Below are 20822 nucleotides of genomic sequence, written 5' to 3'. Positions count from 1 at the left end.
TCTCCAGCTAGGGCGATCTAGTGCAGTTCTTTGGGCATGACTAGAGCTGCCCTTCTGGCCCAAGGTTTGTTTCCCCTCCTTACTTGGACTCTTCATCCTGCCCTGCCTCAATTTGTGTGTGTGTGTGACCTGAGACAAATCATGTGCACCTTGCAGTTCTTGCAGATGTGAAATAGGATGGCACCCACCCCTCACAGGGCTGTCATGGGATTCTCAGCACATGTTGAGTGCTTAAGAAATGTTTGGACTGGTAGTGTGGCCCAGCAGTAAAGCATTTGCCCAGCATGTACAAGGTCCCAAGTTCAATACCACACCAGAAAGTAAATGATGAAAGTTCCAGCCAATATTCTTTAAGAAATGTTAGCTGAAAGAAATCACAAGAGGAAAAGTAAAGGCCAAGAAGTGTATAAAACACACTCAGTGCCATGCTCAGAAGAAATTGGGCTGAGGAATGTAACTCACTGATATAGTGCCTGTTTAGTAAATGCAAGGCCCTGAGTTCAAGCCCCAGTACCAGCAACTCAGGACAGGACAGGATAAGGCCCTGAGTTCAAGCCTCAAATTTTCACTTTCTTGTTTGTTTGTTGTTGTTTTGCTCAAGGCTGGAGCTCTACCACTTGCTAAGAAGAAAGTAAAAAAAGATATGGTTACAGAAAGTGAGGGTCTTGTTTTACTCAGGATGAGCCATGGTCTGCGTACTTCACTTAGCATCTGCTAACATAATCTTCAACAAAAAAATATTCTTAAAGAGTAGACTTGTTTTTTTCTTTATTCTAGCTATAACAATTTAGAGACAAGTGTTTGTAAGCAATGAAAGACCACACCCTGAAGATGTATTAACCCTTGTAAACCTCCTGGGATGTCCTGCTATGTTAGTCTCCATCTCATCAATCAAAACAGGCTCTTAGTAGTTACTTAGCATCTCAGACTTCAGCCTGCAGTATAAAGGATAGCAAGGATAGCAACATGTCAGACTTTTTCTTTTTGCTGGTCCTGGGGCTTGAACTTGAGCCATAGCACCACTTCCGCCTGCTTCTGTTTACGTGGTACTGAGGAATCAAACCCAGGGCTTCATGCATGCTAGGCAAGCACTCTACCACTAAGCCACATTCCCACCCTGGCCTCAAAGTTGAGATCCTACTGCCTCAGGCTCCTCAGTGCTGGGATTACAGATGTATGTCACCGTACCTGGCTAATATTTTTCAAAGTAAGAAGCAGAATATACCTGAGCATGGTGGCTCATGCTCTTGGTACCAGTGATCCGATCATCTCTTAACGGTGCTGTCTTGGAGACGTGTGTCCCTTCTTTACAATGCTGCCCTCCCCATTGCTCTGCTGGTCTCCATAGCCTTCCAGTGCTGCCCACCTTGGTGACCATCAGAGGCTGGTGGGAAGGCCACAGACTATCAGTCCTCTCTGGGGATCTCCACCCTCTTCTCCCCAACTTGTTTCTGGTCAATTTCATCAAATCTTTTATATACAAATCCCAACTGAAGATTAGTCCTTGCTTCTTCAGTACTTAGACTCTCAGGCCCACTGGGGGCTCAGTAGTGTTTTAAAGTAATTACTCTTGAAAGTCCATGAAGCAAGAACTCATTTGACTACATAATGAGCACATTCCTATTTTCCAGTCCAGCTAAACTTAAATTCTCTAGTTAGTGAACTGATAAAGTTAATCAGGCTAAGCACACGAACCAGGAGGCAGATAGGAAGTACTTACCATCAATCACAAACTCCTATTTTAGTTAGACATTATGACCAAGAAAAAAATTCACCAATTTATTATTTATCTCAGCTGTAAAGCAAATTAATTCAGTCTGACAGATACCTTTGTGAGAAAGAGAAAATGCTTGAGCAACTGTTGAATTTATGGCTATATTTTCTTCACCATCAGGAACTCTTGTTGTTTGTGGACTTGGCCCAAGAAACACATAGCCCACTAGCTTGGATAGTTGAGAAAAATAAGATAGAATGGTTTAAAAGGGATAGCCAAGGCTTATAAGGAGTCTAAGAGTGGACAAAGAAATTCTTGACTCACGGGCTTGGAAGTTGGCTCAGTGGTAGAGCTATTGCCTTGCATACCTGAGGCCCTGGGTTCGATTCCTCAGCACCATATAAGCCAAAAGAAAAAAGCTGGAAGTGGCACTGTGGCTCAAGTGGTAGAGTGCTAGCCTTGAGCTGAAGAGCTGAGGGACAGTGACCAGGCCCAGAGTTCAGGCCCCATGACCGGACCCCCCCCCCCAAAAAAAAAGAGAAATTCTTGACTCACATGGTCTCTTCCAAGGCCCTATGCTTAAATACATAATCCATAATTTTAATTCTTTTTCTTTCTTTTTTTGAAAGTTGAATATTACTTTTAATATTCAGATAATTTATGTGGGGGTTTCAACTTAACGTATTAATTTAGGTGTACAATGCATCTCGATCAGAGTTGACCCTTCCATCATTCCCTTCCCACCAACCCCTTCCTTCACCAGTTTCGTGAAGTTTCCTGATTCTATTTTCACATACGTACATTGAGTGTTGTGACTGTGTTCTCACATTGTTCTTCTCTTTGCATACCTCTTCTTTTTTTTTTTTAAAGATTATTTCAATCTGCCCCCCGTTTCTGTGTTTGTAATAGAGTTAGAATGGAAGGTAGTCTTGATTTGTGTATGTATTTATTTACTATCTTAGACTTGGGTTCTGAAAGGAATTTTAAACAGCCTCAGTTGCAGTTTCAAGTAAGGGAAGATGAAGAAATTATTGTCATGTGAACAGGAGGGGGCAGAGGTCCTCCCCGCCCCGACCTCCTTCCGCCCAATCTGTAACTTTTCCTTTACCCGGGTTTTGTTACCTGTGGCCTGACCTGCAGTCTGCAGTATAAAATGCAGAATTCCAGGCATAAACCAGACACATGCTTTAAATTGTGTGCCTTTGTAAGCAGCACACCTCGCGATATCCTCTTCTCCCACCTGTCCCAACCCAGGTCATGATCACACTGTTGTCCAGCTTGTGCTCACTGTAAACTATGTCAGTTATCAGATGCTTTATCACAGTGCTGGTCTTCAAGCAGCCCCAACCTTTACTTCATGTTGGCCCCGAAGGTACAAGTAGTGATAAGTAGGAGGCTCCAGAACTTAAAACACAGAAAGAAGAGCAGATTTACTTGGGAGCTATGTGGCCATATTGCAGAATACTAGAAGAGACTGTGCCGGAAGATGCTCTGTAAGGTGGAGAGGATAGCGCTCTGGAGGCTGGAAATGCAAGGTTAAGGCAGCAGCAAAGTGAGAATCTCACAGACTTTTCTGCTGGCCTGGCTTTGAACCATGATCCTCAGATCTTAGTCTCCTGTAATCTTAGGATTACGGGCAGGAGCCATTGACATGTGGCTTAGTTATTATTTGTAGAGACACTTTCTCACCTAAGTCTGAAGAAGGCTATTTCTAGAACATATTTCTAGCTACTAGGCAGGACAGCTTGACAGAGGCTTTGTCATATTGTACATTCAACATGTCCTAAAGGCCCTTCTAGTCTGCTGTCTGTCTGTCTGTCTCTCTCTCTCTTTCTCCCCTCCTATCAGTGATCCACACTGAGTGAACCCAACCGAAACCAAAGGGCAAAGGAGTCAGTTTCTACATTCTATCATGATTGGGTGCCTGGAACATTGACAAGGGTAAAGAAAGGAGAGCCAGCAGAAATCCTTGCACACCGTTTACACAGTTACCACAGTTCCAAACAGAACTCCAGCAAAAGGGTAGGCTCACCTGCCCTGTGCTCTCTGACATCTGGGTCTGGGAATGAGCATGTGCGCAGCTGTAATGCATTCCATACAGTGAGCACAGTTACAAAAGCGGCACACCTCTTGTTATTCTGATTAAGTCTGATTTTTCTAGTGACACGTATTATCAGATGGGAAATATTACTGTGCTAACTTCTAGAAAGCCTGATTTATTTCTCAGGAAAATTACTTTTTGGGCCATAACTTGCTTTCCTCTTCCCCCCACCCCGCTTTGTTTTTGTTTTTGTTTTTTGGGGTTTTTTTTGGTGCTGGTTCTGGGGCGCTTGAACTCAGGGACCTAGGCATATTCCTGACTTTTTTTTTTCCTTAAGGCTAGCACTCTAGCACTTGAGTCACAGCTCTACTTCTGTTTTTTGTTTTTGGTGGTTAATTGAGATAATAGTGTTGTGGACTTACCTCCTCTGGTTAGCTTCAAACTGTGATCCTCAAATATCAGCCTCTTCAGTAACTAGGATTACAGGTGTGAGCCACTGGCACCTGGCTTATAATATGCCTTTTTAAAGTAAGAAAACACTCCTGGCACAAAGTATATGTTCAGTAATTGTTAGTGAAATTAGTAGTTGATCCCACAATTCAAACAATCCTCAATATTACCTTTTATCTTCCTTTCTGGCTGATCAAGTGTTACTGGTAGGTTACAAGTAGGTTTCACTTTATTTTTTGCCAAGAAATAAATGATTTAAAGATCATTCTTTCCTGAATCTGGGAATTTTTTTTTAAAGAAACTTCTTTTTGTGCCAGTAGGGTTTGAATTCTGGGCCAGGTGCTCTTGCTTAGGTGTTTTTGCTCAAGGCTGGTACTAGACCACACCACCAATTCCAGTTAAGTGTCTCACAGATTTTTCTGCCTGGGCTGGCTTCAAACCTTGATCCTCAAATTTCAGTCTCCTGTGTGGCTAGGATGTCAGGTGGAAACCGCTATCCCTGGCCTAAACTCCTTACTTTAATGAAATTAAACTGTTTCATACATGTTGACTTCCTATTCAGTAATGCCTCTCTCTTTTTCTCACTTTCTTCTTCCTTTCTCTCCCTTTCTCTTTCTTTCTCTTTGACATTAGTAAACTTGGAAGTTAAAAAAAATTGTCTGTCCCTATTTTTTTTTTTTTGTCAGTTGTGGGGCCTGAGCTCTGGACCTGGGCCCTGTCCCTCAGCTCTTCAGCTCAAGGCTAGCGCTCTACCACTTGAGCCACAGCTCCACTTCCAGCCTTTTCTGCTTATGTGGTGGTGAGGAATCGAACCCAGGGCCTCATGCATGCAAAACAAGCACTCTACCACTGAGCCACCTTCCCAGCCTCTCTGTCTCTATTGTTTCACTCAATTGTAAACTTATTTTACATGATGAAATGTGCTTATTGTTTGGGTGTGAGGTGACAAAAAACATTTCAATCCTCATGCCATCCCCCATGAAAACACAGAGATTAAATAACAATAACAACAACAACCACTAGTGGGCATAGGAAATGGGAGGGGCATTGGAAGCAGTGACAGGTGTTAGGACAGCACAGGGACAAGCAAGACTGCAGGACAAGCAAGACTACACCCTGGGAGCTGAGGAGTGATGCTGAAGGTCTACTGTGTTACTGATGCACCATCGGAATATCTGCACCATGGACCAAACAATGGCTGGTTGTGGCAATTTAATGATGCTTTTCATTAACTGTAATGTAGAGTGTTAATCCTTGTGATCCTTTGGGACAAATATTGGCTTTCACCCTGTGTGTGTGTGTGTGTGTGTGTGTGTGTGTGTGTGTGTGTGTGTGTGTGTGCGCACACTCATGTGCCAGTACTGGGGCTTGAAGTCAGGACCCGGACACTGTTCCTTAGCTTTTACCTATTCAGATAAAAGAGTTCAGGTAAACAAAGGCCCAAACACCCAGGCATATGCTGTGAACCTAAGATATTACCAAAGTACTATGGCTAATCTTATTATTTTCAATAATGTTCATTTGAATCATGCTCATCATGGCTAAATAGGAGATAAGAGCTAAGGTTTCTTCTAGAAATCAACAGTGTGGGATCTTCAGGAATCACAAATGTTTTCATAAAGACTTACTTTGGTACACTGATGACCACATTCTAGAAGGATATACAGGTAGGGACATGTAGAAAGCTTGATTTGCCTTTTTGAGTCAGTGCTGGGCTGGGACCCAGCAGTAAACCTGAAGGAGCTGAGTGTGGGTGCCAGCAGTAGTGTTTGGGTGTAAAATCCTCCTGTAGGCAGGAAGACAGTTCTTCCATACTATGTGGGGCTGAAAAGATTTTCATTGTGTTTTATCCTCAAGCATGGTGAGAACTTCTTGAAAGGGAAGAGGGGTATTCTTAATTGCCTCTGTATATATAGTTTTGTTCCTGAGATAGGGCTTTTCTATGTAGCTCAGGCTAGCCTTGAACTTGCTATTACAGCCCAGGCTGACCTCTTGCCAAATCTTTCTGCTATAGCCTTGCAAGTGTTGGTGTTATGGGCATGCACCACCCACCACTCCTGGATTCTAAATTCGTTGTGCTGGTACTGGAGCTTGAACTTAGGGGTCATAGATTCTTGCTTAGCTTTTGCACTGAAGACTGGCACTCTACCACTTGAACCATGGCTCCACTTCCCTAAATTCTTTAGCACCAGCAAATACTTGATATCCTGCTCCAGCAGGAGGCCCCCATGGTAGCTTCTGAGAAGGCACGTAGGCCTTCCTGTTGGTGTGGGGCTTACATTCTATCAGGGAATGAAAAGGGAGGTAAACACCAAAGATGTATTTTTTTAATGGTTGATTTCATTTTCAAATAATATTCTCAACACATTTTTCTTTATCCTCCAAACATGGTTTTAGGGGAAGTATATCTAAATTTAAACTAGGACTCCAATTGGTAATCAAAGCAAAACAAACAAAACAAATCCAAACAAAACAATAAGTATGATTTTAGATATACTGTAAAGTATTAATAATTTATGCTGTGTGTCCTGGCCTTGAGCTTTCCATTAAATGAGAGATAGCACAGATTTCTGACATTTTACAAGGAACGGGGTTTTGTGAACTCTGCTTAGCCAATTGTGATCAAAGATGTATTCCTGTCAATCACAGCCCCCAGGGGAAAGCTGCATTCTTTGTAGATGACTCTTCCTTCCCAAATGACTCCAGAGTCCTCCTTCCTAAGACCTGAAATGTGTACTTAAGTCAGATAGATGGTGTCACTCGCTGTATTTCTACTCTATTTCTGAGGGAAAAGCTTGATTTTTAAGGCAACTTTATCAAGATATAATTTACATACACCAAATTATGTTATGCTCATTGGTTTGTTTTTAAAGTGACAGGGGCTTGCTATGCTGCCCAGGCTGGCCTTAACTTTTTGGGCTCAAGCAGTTTTGCCTATTTCCTGAATAGCTGGGATTAGAAGTGTGAACCACAGTGCCCTGCTGATATACTCATTTAAAGGTACAGTTGGATGAGTTTTGAAAAGTATGTACACACATATAGCCATCACCCCAATTAAGATATAGACTATTTCCATTATACCCCAAAATTCCTCTGTCTCCTCCTCGTCATAATCCTGTCTCTTGCCTCTTACCTTTAACAACTACCAATCTGTTTTGTATCATTATGTATTAGATTTGCATTGGCTTCAATGTCATATAAATGCTGCAACAAACTGCAACCATTAGTCTTGCTTCTTCCTTTTATTTTTTTCCTTTTTGTGGAGTTGGAGATTGGATGTGGGATTTCACACATGCTAGATAGTCACTCTACTATGGAGTTGAACCCCTAGACCCACTTAGCATTATGGTTTGAGAACCACCCATGTCATTACATGTTTTCAAAGTTTCTTTTAGGAAATTAACAGAACACTCTGGCAAGTGCTAAAGGGTCTGAATGTCTGGAGGGCAGGAAGAATCTAGCAGTTGATAGCTAAATTGAAGAGCAAGTAATTGGTTTTGTAAAAAGCCTGGCATTGATAGCTCACACCTGCAATCTTATTCAGGAGGTTGAGGTCTGAGGATCACAGTTTGAAGCCAGCTGGAGCAGGAAAGGTTGTGAGACTCTTATCTCCAATTAACCACACAAAAGCTGGAAATGGAACAGTGGTTCAAGAGGTAGAATGTTAGCTTTGAGCAAAAAAACAAAACAAAAAACAACCCCCCCCCCCACAAACGCTCACAGTATCTAGGCCCAGAGAACCAGCCTCAGGACTGGCACCAAAAAAACCAAAAAGCAACTTTAGCCAAAACTGGAAAAGGAGATGCATATAGTGAGCAGAGAGAAAGACTGCTGACAGGGCATCTTTACAGCATGGGAAAATGGGATTGCAACATATTCTCTCCTCAGGCAGGAGAGGATAATACACGCTTAGTTGTATTTGGACAGTCTGGAATTGAGCCAATGGACTCTAACCTACTTTCCCCTGCAACTTCTTCAAGATAGATTTGATGGCCTGTCCAGGCGGAGACAAAGAGCTCTATATTAAGACTTAGAAAGGCTTCATTGGCTATGCAATCTTGACAAACAGGTATGAAGACTACCTAGCATGAGGGCTGTTGGAAAATAAAAATAAAAGTCTACACAAATCAGTTAGCAGGTGTCTTACATAAGGAGGGCTTGTGAGTATGTATTATGACTTAAAATCATGTAATACTTTTGACTTGTAGTAAAAGAATCCAAATGTTTCCTTAGGAAGCCAGAATTGCGTCAGTTTTTAAAATTATACCATAGTGAATCCTTCTACTATTTCTATAACCACGGAAGAACTAGATCAAGCAGCAAGCTCTGGTGGGATTTTGGAAGTAAATAGCCTAGTTTTGAGAGCTGGGAGAATGGCTCCATCACTAGGCCACCAGTCAGTCCAGCGCCATACTTGCAAAGTCCCACCTGGTGCTTTTCAGGCAGAAGCTCTGCCAGGGGGTGGGGAGAGATGGTAGAGGTCGTCATCTGATTCCTGAGCCCCAGGCTCATCAGCTATCTGGTGGGTGGGCACCTCCCCATGCGTTACACAGGGGTTTGACAGCTGTAACGGATTTAAGAGTCTGATGTGGAATCGCAGGGTGTGAATCCTCCCCTGAGCCGGTTGTTTTAGTCTGTTAGCTTTGGGAACTTCCTTCCTCTCTGCATAGAGCTTTACTCACCCGGCTGTCACACTGCAGGGTTGCGTGAACACATGCGTCACCTTACAGCTGCGTGGAGAGCAAATGAAATGGGGCTCCTGTTAGAGAGGGCCATGAATCTCCCTACAGTCAGTATCACCTGCCTTTTACTGCTCACCTTCCGGGAAAGGTGGGGCTTGCTTTTGGGCTCCTGATCCAGGTGCTCCAGCCAGCACCTGGGTTCTGAGTGTAAGAGTTTCTTTTTGGTTTTGTGCCGGACTTGAACTCAGGGCCTGAGCACTGTCCCTTAGCTTTTCCAAGGCTGGCCCTCTACCACTTAAGCCACGGCTCCACTTCCAGTTTTTGCTAATTAAGTGAAGAGTCTCAGGAACTTTTTCTACCCGGGATTGGCTTCGAACCTGGATCCTCAGATCTCAGTCACCTGGGTAGCTAAGATCATAGGTATGAGCCACTAGCGCCTAGCTAAGAGTTAATTCTTGAGGGGACCGTAGGGCACCTAGGGGCCAAAGGTGGGCTCAGGGCTCCTCGCCCTGCCTTCCAGCCTCCTTTCCCAACCCTTCCCTCAAGCCAGCACCAGCCTGCTTCCCCGAGAGGGCAAACACCCGTGCCTGGGGCGCCCACTGGAACTTGCTTTTGGATTTCTTCGGGGCTCCCTCCGGGCTTCCGGCCCCAGGTGCCTGGCGTTTCGCTCCCCCCTCCCTCATTCCGAGACTCCAGGGGAACCGATTGCGACAGCCCCACCCCACCCCACCCCGCCCGGAGTGGGCGGGTCCCACGGGCACAGGGCCACGCGCTTCCTTCCCCAGCGTCCCCCCCCCCCCCCGGGCTGGCCAGGTGTCCGGAGCCCTCGCGCCCCATCGGCCTTCGGTGTTTTTCCGTCCTCCGCGATCTCCGGGTATTTATTTACCCCCGTCGGCGCTGGCGTTGGGGAAAAGCTCCGGTGGCGCCGGGCTTGGGCGGGGCTGCACCGAGCGGCGCGGCGGGGCGTTTGAATGCTGCGCGCCTTTCTCATTGGAGGAACGCGGTGTGGCGCTCCCGGAGGCGTTGGGTGCCGCTTTCCTAAGGTTTTCATTCTGCTTGTGTGGTTTCCACGTGGCTTCTTACTGGTCTGGGGGTGGGGTGGGTGCGGGGCGTTGGGGGGGGGGACTACGAATCCGTTGTCTTAGAAAAGGAAGAGCCCTGCGTGGCTCTGGGCAAATCCCACCCTGCGATGCTGGGCGCGCGCCGCTGCTCTGCAGCCACGCGTGGAATTGCGTTTTGTTGTTTGGGTTCATGGGCTTTCCAAATTTCCGTGAAAAAGCAAAGCATTAAAATGAAAGGAAATGCCTTCCTCAGTCACGTGGCGCCCCAAACCATACTTCATTTAGTGAAGGCTCAAAAAGTAAAGGCATCGAGGGGTTTTTGTGGATAAGAATGAATAAAGACAGCCTCTCCCTCTGTCTCCACGCTCTCCTCTTGAACTCAGAGCCTTGCATTCTCACCTGGCCTTTATCCCTCAAAGCTGTACCACTTAAGCCACACTAGCCATTTGTTGGTAACTGGAGGTGAGCCAGTCTCGCGGAGTGTTCAGCCTGGGCTGGCTTTGAAATCTCAGCCTCCCGAGTAGCTAGGACTATAGGTGTCAGCCAGGGGCGCTCACCATCCACCGCCCCATTTTAGCAATAGCAAGTAGAGGTCTACATTGAATTTGGCCTCTAGTTTAAGCAACTCTGTAACGAACTAGTAAAGGGGAGAGCACCAGGATTCTCACATTGTCTTTCCCTTTTATTTATTTTCCAGTCCAGAGCACAACCACCGGAAGATAACAGAAAGAAGCCGGTTTTGGGGAAACTTGGCACTCTGTTCACGGCTGGAAGGAGAAGGAACACCAGGTCTGGCCCCGAGGGTTCCACCAGCTGCAATACCAAACCAGCCTCTCCCAGAGATGTAACCTCTTCTAACGCCCCTGAAAGAGACAGTGAGAAAAGTAAATGTGAGAACCACCAACCGAAGCCACCGGACCCGAGGGAGGACAGCTCCTCCCAGGAGACCCAAGGCGAGGGCTGTGTCCTGGCAACCTCGGGCGACGCCGCCGAAATGTCACCTGGCTCGCCGAGTGCCGCGGCCAGGCAGCCGAGCCCCGACAGTGATTCACCCCAATTAGAACCCCTGCAGGCAGAGGGAGAGCCGTTCCCAGATGCCACCACCGCTGCCAAGCAGCCGCATTCCTCAGCGCCGAACCGCTCCGGGCAAGAGAGCGCAGAGGCGCACGCACGCCGTCCCGGGGAGGACGCGCCGCCGGACGCGGGGCACCCGCAGCAGACAGCCGGGGCTTCGGAGGCTGCGTCGGGATCTCCCACCCGGGAGCGGCCGGTGGAAGAACGAGGCAAGGTCCCCGAGGGAGCCCCCCACGCGGGTGCGTGTAGCGACCCCCAGCCCCCCGAGGACGCCTCTGGCCCGCGCAGTGGCCCTCCCACCCCGGGCGAGCGCGCGCATCCCTCCAAAGTGTTGACTTTGGACATCTACTTGAGCAAGACCGAGGTGGTGCCGGTGGACGAGCCGGTTGGAATCGCTGCTCCCAGGGCAGAAGAAGATTTCGGCGACTCGGACGACATGGATAAGAAATCGAGCGGCCGCCGGTCGGGCCGGCGGAGGCGATCGCAGAAATCCACCGACTCGCCGGGCGCGGACGCCGCCGGGCCGCCCGAGAGCGGAGCGCGGGACGACGCGGTGTTCGACGACGAGGTGGCGCCAGACGCGGCCCCCGGGAGCCCGGCGGCCGCGGAAAAGAAAGTGAAATCTCCGCGGGCGGCGCCCGACGGGGGCGTAGCCTCCGCCACCGCCCCCCGAGCGCAGCTCCGTGGGGAGCCCGAGCGCAGCCGCCCGTCGCCCGCGGCCACGTCCCCCACCAAGAGGAAGGGCCGGAGCCGCGTCCCCGACGCTGGGCCCAGCCCGCCCGCCAGCGGCCCGCGGACTCTCGCCAGGGAGTCCCCACCCAAGAGGACTTCGGGGGCCGATCCCGGCTTGGGAGCCAAGGGCGCCGGGGCGGCGGACGGCGGCGAAGAGGGGGCCCGACTGGTCCCCCGCGAGCTCACGGTCAAGAGCAGCTCGCTGCTGCCCGAGATCAAGCCCGAGCACAAGAGGGGCCCGCTCCCCAGCTACTTGGACGGCCGGGGCCGGGAGCTGGGCCGGGCCACCGGACCTTCCGACCCCGAAGGCTTGAAACCCAGGAACCAGTTCGGTGTGGGCAGATCGACGGTGACCACTAAAGTGACCCTGTGAGTAGACCGCCTGGCGGGTCCCCGAGAGCTGCAGGGGAGGCTGGGGGGGGGGGGGTTTGCAGAAGAGTGGTCTGCGTTGAATTTGCTCCCGTGTTGGACTTCCACATGGGAAGGGCCGGTTTACAGAATAAAGGTTGAAGAAGTAAATTCGTATCTCAGTGCAACACCTAAAGTTAAATGAGTGTAAAAATAGGATCTCCCTTGAAGCGTATTATTTTATATAAATCAGATAAGCCTTCCCTGAGTGACTTGAGTTACTTATGTGAATTATCCTAGATGAACGTATTTGGGCATAACAGGGTAAGATGTTTTTAAACAAACATGAAACAAACAATATGTTCAGTATGACCCAGTTTTGACAAGAGTTTAAGAAAATTCTTAAACCTCCTGTAGAATGTAGTGCTGTGTGTGTGTGTGTGTGTGTGTGTGTGTGTGTGTGTGTGTGTGTGTGTGTGTGTGTGTGTGTACTGGGGCTTGAACTTAAGGTGTGAGCACTATCCCATACCTGTTTTGCTCAAGGATAGTGCTTTACCCCTTGAGCCACCACTCCACTTCCTGCTTTTTGATGGTCAATTGGAAATGAAGCTCATGAACTTTCTTGTGCCTAAACCCTCTGTCTTCAAACTCCAATCTTCAGGTCTCAACCACCTGAATAGCTAGGATTCATTTAAAGGAGGTCTGTAAAACAAGTATCTTGGTTTTTCTTCCCCTCTGTGGTGATAGGAAACTTTCTGCTCTGAGGCTGAAAATTAGTTTTTAGTTATTGAAGAAAGATCTGTGTGTTTCATTTTGGTGCTGAAGATAGAACCTAGCTTTCAAATCACTCCTACCACTGATCTATGCCTGCCCCCAGCCTCACCCCAGCCCTGAAGTCAGTCTTTTTTGCTGGAAATTATTTACTAAATGAAAGGGCACTACTATTCAGTTTAATGCTTTTGCAACTGTTTATTGAGGATCTTCTGTCATGGTATATGTACTAAGCAGGGAGGAAACCTTCAAGGATGATTCAGTTCAGGGCCCTTGAAACGTTTATAGCCCCTTCTGTCACTCAGGGAGTAGTACACAAACCAGATAAAACTGCCAGATGGATTTTAACCACTGTAAAGGCTGGGTAATAGCTTCTGGCTCCTTGTTCTTTGTGTAAAGTGTAAAGGCTGGAGAAGTGTAGGGAAGGAAGAAATCACTGCTGTTTTTTGTTTGTTTGTTTGTTTTTGTATTTGGAGAAGTTGGTGCTCATACCTTGATAGCAGATTGTATAAGTTGGATAGGGCACTGTGGACTGTCTTCGAAACTGAGATTGTGTTTGGCCGAATACCCATTCCCCTACCCTTTAGTACAGGTGGAGGACCTGATAATTTGCCCAGCATAAGCAGTCTTAGACTGAATGGCTTCATTCTATTAGATTTCTGGACTAGGAAGTATGTTTGCGAGCAACTTGAGGAAAATATGCTTAATGAATAACGTGAGTTACCTCACCTCCGCTACCAGCCTGGAGACCTTTGATATAGTCAGCTATTTATTCTGTAACGGTAGCATCAGAGAAATAACTTGAGTGAATGATGCCTATTATTTGCATAAGACCAGAGTGAGTGAATCCCTGAAACCTCCCAAACACCAGCTTACTTACCTGAATAGGGACACTTAACTTGTCTTCCAATCAGAAGGCAGCAGTGGACAAACCAGAAATGTTACACTGTTAAGGAATAGAGTAAACAAACATCAGCAGGTTAGGATCTTACAATGTAGCTCTTCTGTGGGGCTTCCTAGAACTAAACCAAGTGTCCTTTTTCTAAGTACTGTTTTCTACCCACACATTTTCTTTACTACCTCAGTTTATTTATTTGTGTTCAATACCTTACACATGGCAAACTATCCCCCAATAGAGAATCAGTAATTCTTTCTATTCCTTTGACTCATTTCTGTTGGATAGGATTTTTCAGACCGTTTGATTCTTTATATGACTATATTTGTTGTTACTTCTTGGTTGTTGCTCTACTACTTAAAAGCCACTCCTCCAGTCCAGCTTTTTTGCTGATTAATTGGAGATTGGAGTATGTTGGAGTTTTCTGCCAAGGCTGATTTTGAACCTCTATCCTCCAGATCTCAAACTTCCTGAGTAGGTAGGATTACAAGTGTGAGTCACCAGCACCTGGTTCCCTATGACTGTATTCTAAGTAAAGGTGATACTTAGACTATTAAAAAACAAAACAAAACTTGATTGAAAAGATAGACAAACTATTACCTGAAAAAGGACCATGAAGCTACATAGTTTTAATGTTGCTAGAAAACTTATTTTCCAAGTTTTCTACCAAGTGCTGTTGAAATTCTTAAAATGGTATATTTAAAATAGGAAGGAACTTTTTGTTATAACTTTGGCTTTTTAACTTTCAGATTCTTTTTCCCTCTTACTTTGGCTGATGGCATTATGATAGGAGTTATAGGAGCCTTCCTTCTAATCAGTCTTAACTAGGTTAATTGCAGTGACTCTGGTAACACAGCTTAATAGCACAGAAGTTTGGTTGTAAATGGTATTTTGATCTTAGTGCAAATCTTTAATGTGTTTCCTGTCCTTAGGTAGCTGTTGGCTAACCTGTAGGTTTTCCATTTACATCATAAGGTACGCTTTGATCTTTGATTGGAGTACTGTTCCTTGCCCTGATTGGTGAGAATTTGTTTTAATGTTCCGTGGTTTGTGACCATCCCTCACTAATTGGTTCAGCATCTGTAAACACCATTTCTAATCATACTGGTTTTAAAACTTAATCTTTATGCTAATTTTGCTTTTAAATTTATGCTAAGAGCCCACAGTAAGGTAAAGCAGTGCTTAGGATAAGTTTATGAACAAATATTACTAATATTAGTATTACATGTATTATTAAAGTATTAATATATTAGCTTTTCAATTATTAAAATATTATGCTATTAACATACTAATTAAGAATAAAACTCTAAATTTTCATTTGAGAAGGACTGGAGGATATCTAGCCCAGACTTCTTATTTTATCCAGAAGGGAAAGGTATAACTAGAAACTTAGGACAACCAAGTTCACCTTGGTCCTTATGTCTGACAAGAGAAGAGGTTCAGTAAAACTTAAACATAGTAAAGGTGACAGGAAAGTTTATTAGAAGAGAAATACCGCAGAGACAGAGAGCATGTGGCATGCATGGGAAAATAGCACTTCAGCTCACCTCAGCCATCTTCAGGGTTACTGAGATTGGCCTTAACTATGTTAAATATGAGAATTAGTGTCCCGGAAGACACTTCTGATTGGTGGATCTCCTTTCTGTTTCTTATAAGGTCCTGGCACCAAAACTTTTAGTGTCCTGTCTTATTTCCTCATTCTTTTGTTGCCCCCTGCCCCCATTTACTTTTTTTTTTTTTTTGGGTCCGGTCGTGGGGACTGAACTCTGGGCCTGGGCGCTGTCCCTCAGCTCTTCAGCTCAAGGCTAGCCCTCTACTACTTGAGCCATAGTGCCACTTCTGGCTTTTTTCTTTTTGCTTATGTGGTGCTGAGGAATCGAACCCAGGGCCTCAGGCATGCAAGGCAAGTGCTCTACCACTGAGCCACCTTCCCAGCCCCCCCCCCCCACTTACTTGTCAAGCAAGTTTGGTTTTATCAGCACATCCTGCCATCTGCAAGCTGCTGAGGTCTTAATTCCCTGACTGCCTGGCTTTCTACTAACTCCTATGTCTACTGCTTGTTCCTCCCTAGGCATCCCAGGCCCAACCTTCCTAAAGGCCAGTTTCTGTGTCTTCTTACCTTTAGTTCTGTTATTAAGTGGCCTCTAAAGCCTGATTATCTTATAGATCTCTTGATGACCAAGTGATATAAGATGGGGACAACCAGAGGAGCTACTTCAGAGCAGTCTTGTCTGACCCTGAATACAAGCCCAGTAGTTCAGTGGGGAGGCTTGCAGCATCTGACACCACAGTACCTATTACAAATCAGGTCCCTGTCATTAGCTGTGGGGCTTCAACTTCATCTCAAAAAGAGAATGTACAAAGTTGTACAGTAAGTCAGCTAGCTTGAAGCATCTCTCAAGTGCTTGGCAGTCATGACTGTGAGTGGTTACTTTTCTATTTTACTAACCACTAGACCAATGTTTTTCTTCTTTCTTTTTTTCCTTATTGTCTTTAACCCTTGGAACCCTTCTCTGAAAGCTTATATACAAATGATATATACAACATAAAGGGAAGCCGAAACAATAGTGGAGGCCAGGCTCCTGTGGCTCATGCCTGTTATCCTAGCTACTCAGGAGACTGAGATCTGAGGATTGTGGTTCAAAGCCAGCCTGGGCAGGAAAGTGAGACTCTTAACTCCAGTAAACTATTCAGAGCTGGGAGTGGTGCTGTGGCTCAAGGGCTAGAGCACTAGCCTTGAGCAAAAGAAGTTCAGGGACAGAGCCTAGGCCCTGAGTTCAAGCCCCAGGATGGGCACCAAACAACAACAAACTACAGAAGTGAAGCCAGACATTGGTGGCTCTTGCACACAATCCTAGTTAGTTGGGAGGTTGAGAATGAGATCCCTCTCAAACCATAGCTGTATACAGTGGTGTGTGCCATCATCCTAAGCCATATGGGATATTAGTAGGATTGCTATTGGAGTACAGTCTGAGAAGAACTGTCCATGAGACTCTAGCTCCACAAGGGAAGCTGGACGTGGTGGCACACCTGTGATCCTACTGACGACAGGAAGCATAAAGGTAATCATACCACAGCTGGGGTGTACAGTGGGGCAGAAAGCAAAGTCCTTACCTAAAAATGGTCAGTTCAAAAAGGCCTAGAGATATGGCAGGGCTAGATATGAGCCTGTCTACCAGACTAGCAAGGTTGAGGCTCCTGAGTTCAAATCCCAGTTCAACCAGAAAAACAACCACTCCATCCTTCAGCCCTCATTAACAACTTCTCTGTTCTAAACAGCTGTTCTAAGCCATTTAGTTTTTGTTTATTACAGATAGAGAAGGCAGAGGTCAGAAGTAAAATAACAGCAAGTTCACGTTAGTGTGAGAGCCAGGAGCAGAGCCAACAGGGGTCAGACAGCACCTTCTGTTTGTTTGAAAGGAAACACTATACATTCAAAGGTGGCAGTCCTATTAGACAGGACATGTGACTGCCCAGGAAATGGTGACAAAACAAATGATTGGATAGTTAGTAAATAACTTCAAGTCTATCCGTATGATGGACTTTGTTATGCAGACATTAAGAAAATTTTTTAAAGCGGAGCACTGGTGGTTCACAACTAGCAACTCAAGAGGCTGAGATCTAAAGATCATGATTCAAAGCCACATAGGTACAGAAGTCCAGGAGACTTATCTCTAGTTAAACACCAAAAGAACCAGAAGTGAACTGTGGTTCAAGTGGTAGAACTTGAGCAAAAATGCTCAGAGGCATTGCCAAGCCTTAGGACTGGCACCAAAAATAAATAAGTATTAATTAATAAAATAACTAGTTGTTATCCAGGTGTACACCTGTAATCCTGTCTGCTCAGGAGGTTGAGATTTGAGAATTGTTTGAAACCAATCTGGACAAAAAAGTCTATGAGACTCATATCTCCAATTAACCAGCCTCAAGGTGGAAGTGGGGATGTGGCTCAAGTGGTAGAGTGCTAGCTTTGAACAAAAAAGCTAAGGTACAGTGCCCAAGCCTTGAGTTAAAGCTCTAGTACTGGCACCAAAAACAAAACAAACAAACCCTAGTTGATAGTATATTTAGGATTGTTTTAAAGGGTTCATAAAAAGGCAAATGTTGGCTGGATGCCAGTGGCTCACGCCTATAATCCTAGCTATTTAGAAGGCTAAGTCCTGAGCATTACAGTTCAAAGCCAGCCTAAGCAGGAAAGTCCATGAGAGTCTTATCTCCAATTAACCACTAGAAAACCAGAAGTGGTAGAGTGCTAGCCTTGAGCAAAAGAGTTCAGGAACAGTGCCCGGGCCCTGAGTTCATGTCCCAGGACATAAAAAGCAGGGCATGGTAGTACATACTTGTAGTTCTTGTATTTAGGTAGCTGAGGCAGGAGGATGGAGAATTCAAGGTCAGCTGGGGCTATAAGCTCTGTCCCCAAAACAAAGCAAAGATGGCAAATGTTATATACTGGGAAAGTGTTATAGTTTTGTAACAAATTGGCTTTTGAAAACCAGGTTGATAACTATCCTGCTTTTTTCTTGCAGCCCTGCCAGACCCAAAAGTGTGGAACTAAGTCTGAAAACCCCCAAGAATTCTGACAGTTCGGGAAATGAACACAATTCATTCAGCCAGCCAGTTCATAAGGGAAACACTGCCACCAAAATCTCCTTATTTGAAAACAAGCGGATGAACAATACCCCCAAACACCCCGACGTTCGCAGTACGAGGAGCATCCCTCCTTCCAATAAGACGTTTGTTGGGAGGGCAAAGCTGAATTTAGCCAAGAAAGCCAAGGAAATGGAGCAACTTGAAAAGAAAACGGTGCCAAACAGCCAGCAGAATGGGGTGCTGGCGAAGGACCCCCCTGCAGAAACCAGAGCTCCTGTTCTCCCAGTGGCTGGAGGAGCTGGCCAAGAGCTCCCTGAGGGCCAAGCCCTAACTCCGCAGCCTAACCAAGGTGACAAAGCAGATGTGCAGACAAATGCTGGCCGGGTTTCAGAACCAGAGGCCCCTACCATCACGGACCCCATGCCCTCAGGAGAGGACGACTCAGAGGCTGCAGGCAGCAAAAGACTTGAACTCAACACAGCTCAGGATGGCTCTGCCATTGTTGATACCAAAGATTCTCCTCCAAAGCCACAGGATGTGTTCTGTGACTCACAGCCCCCAGCTGAGTCATGCCAGGGGCCTTCTCTTCCCCTTGTGGACATTCCCCAAAATGGGTGTGCTCAAGTTCCTATAAGCCACTTGTGCCCTGACCTCCAAGAGTCAGAAAGCCATAATGGATGTACCTTGCCTTCATCTCCTTACATTGAGAAAGTGCCACTCTCTGCAGGTACAGGGGGAGAAGACAACCATCCTTTGTCCCCAAAGCACAGCCTAGAAGCTGTGGGACCTGAGGCTCCGTCCAAGGTCCTTGTACAGGTCAGGTCCTTTGTGCTTCCTGCAGAGAGCACCCAAGACGTGAGCTCCCAGATCATCTCAGAAAGCTCTGAAGTTAGAGAAGCACAGTTGCCGAGTTGCCACAGTAATGAACTTGAAGTGGTTTCCGTTGCAAGTTGTGATCCTCAGCAAGAGGAAGTAGCGGGTAACAAGAGCACCTCGCCCACAGACACTCCTCACATAGAGGAACGTGTGGCAGAGCCAGGCTCACACATCATGCCGCCAGAATCTGCAAGATCTCTGACCACTCCTGCTCCAAATCACAGCAGCAGGATTCCCCTGCCTGCTGAGGCCAGCCCCACCAACTCTCCCCAAACCAGGAATCAGTCAGAAACGCCTCCAAGGCCAGATGAAAATGTGGTGAATGGCCAGGATAGTCCTGCAAGTCATTTGAATGTTTCTGCCACTAGTGATGATAGTGTCTTTGATTCTTCTTCTGATATGGAAAAGTTCACTGAAATCATCAAAAAGATGGACAGTGTAGTTTGCGTGCCCCAGAAAAAGAAGAAGGCCAGGATGCCCAACTCTCCTGCCCCTCACTTCGCCATGCCTCCTATTCACGAGGATAATCTAGAAAAGGTGTTGGATCCCAATGTGTTCACCTTTGGTTTGGGAAAAAAGAAGGAGAGCCTGACAGAACTGCCACCAGCTTTGCATTTGATGGACAACCTGGATCCCAAATCTAAACTGAGACCCAAACGCACCTCCGCGGACCAGAGTATCCTCTTCAAGTCCTTGCACCCCAATGCTGGCGGGAAAAGCGAGTCTCAGGCAACCCCTGAAGTCAGTGACAAGGGGAGCAGGGATGTCAGCAACGGGGGAGTGAAGAGATCAAGGCTAGAGAAAAGCACCCTCTTCTCAAGCATGTTGTCTTCCTTGCCACAAGATAAGGTCTTTTCTCCCTCGGTGACGTCAGTCAATACGATGACCACATCTTTTAGCACGTCGCAAAACCCTTCTCTGTCATGTTCTTCAGGGGCGCAGCCCAGGACGGAAGGTGCCCCGCCCTGTGCCTCAGACAAAGAGCAGCCCCATCTGGCACCCCACAACTCCATACAGGTCTTCAACTTCACCTCGTCCAGTCCATCTTGTTCAGGCTTGAAAAATTCAAGCCACATGGAAAAATACCCACCCAAAGAGGAAAACAAAGAAGAGCTGAATTCCCGGAGCAACCTGCACTTGCCAGAAATGAAGTTTTCTGAAGTTTCCAAGCTGAGGAACCATGAGGGTATTGAAAAGGCTAACCACGTGGACAGTGTTCTTAAGCCCCACGTGCCAAACCACGGAAACAGTGACACTGACTTCATGGGTCTTTTCAAGCCGAGCCGCTATGACCCAGGCATTTCTTTCTCTGGAATGTCATTGCCAGATCCAGCGGTAAGTACCAACCACTGGCCTGGGGTATTCACAGAGCTGGGAGGGAAAGGACAGTGAGCAATCTTACGCTGTGCTTTGAAAGTGGTTGTGTTCATGTCTAATTATTTTCTACTCATCACGTATTTGAAAACCAGCTATGCACAGGAAACCATCAAGGCCCAATAACAAAGTACGAAAGTACTTTTCTCAAGACATTTGTAGTCTACATGTTAATATGTAGCTGGTAGATTATACATTTCATGCTTTGAGTTCA

General features: G+C 46.3%; 1 protein-coding gene and 1 long non-coding RNA gene across 3 annotated transcripts in view; one reads left to right on the top strand and one right to left on the bottom strand.

Moving 5' to 3' along the window:
* Nucleotides 1–10731: 10731 nt before the first annotated feature.
* LOC138819307 (uncharacterized) lies at nt 10732–19140 on the bottom strand. 2 transcript variants are annotated; one of them, XR_011369393.1, is made up of 3 exons: nt 19061–19140; nt 13754–13819; nt 10732–10811 (listed from the first exon to the last, which is right to left on the bottom strand). It is a non-coding gene; the product is annotated as an uncharacterized lncRNA (long non-coding RNA). The 2 variants fall into 2 exon arrangements; XR_011369394.1 differs by having other exon boundaries at nt 19042–19110.
* The window catches only part of Crybg1 (crystallin beta-gamma domain containing 1), a 63643-nt gene continuing 53629 nt past the window's right edge, over nt 10809–20822 (top strand). Inside the window, exons 1-2 of the mRNA XM_070010744.1 lie at nt 10809–12123; nt 18295–20569. Coding sequence (XP_069866845.1) covers nt 10943–12123; nt 18295–20569 — 3456 coding nt within the window. The 5' untranslated portion in view covers nt 10809–10942. The remainder of the gene's footprint in view (nt 12124–18294; nt 20570–20822) is intronic.

The sequence above is a fragment of the Dipodomys merriami genome, unplaced genomic scaffold (genome assembly GCF_024711535.1).
Source record: "Dipodomys merriami isolate MVZ:Mamm:240054 unplaced genomic scaffold, mDipMer1.0.p SCAF_8, whole genome shotgun sequence".
NCBI lineage: Eukaryota > Metazoa > Chordata > Mammalia > Rodentia > Heteromyidae > Dipodomys > Dipodomys merriami.
Note: the sequence above shows the minus strand (reverse complement) of the source record. Positions and strands in the feature narration are given on the sequence as shown.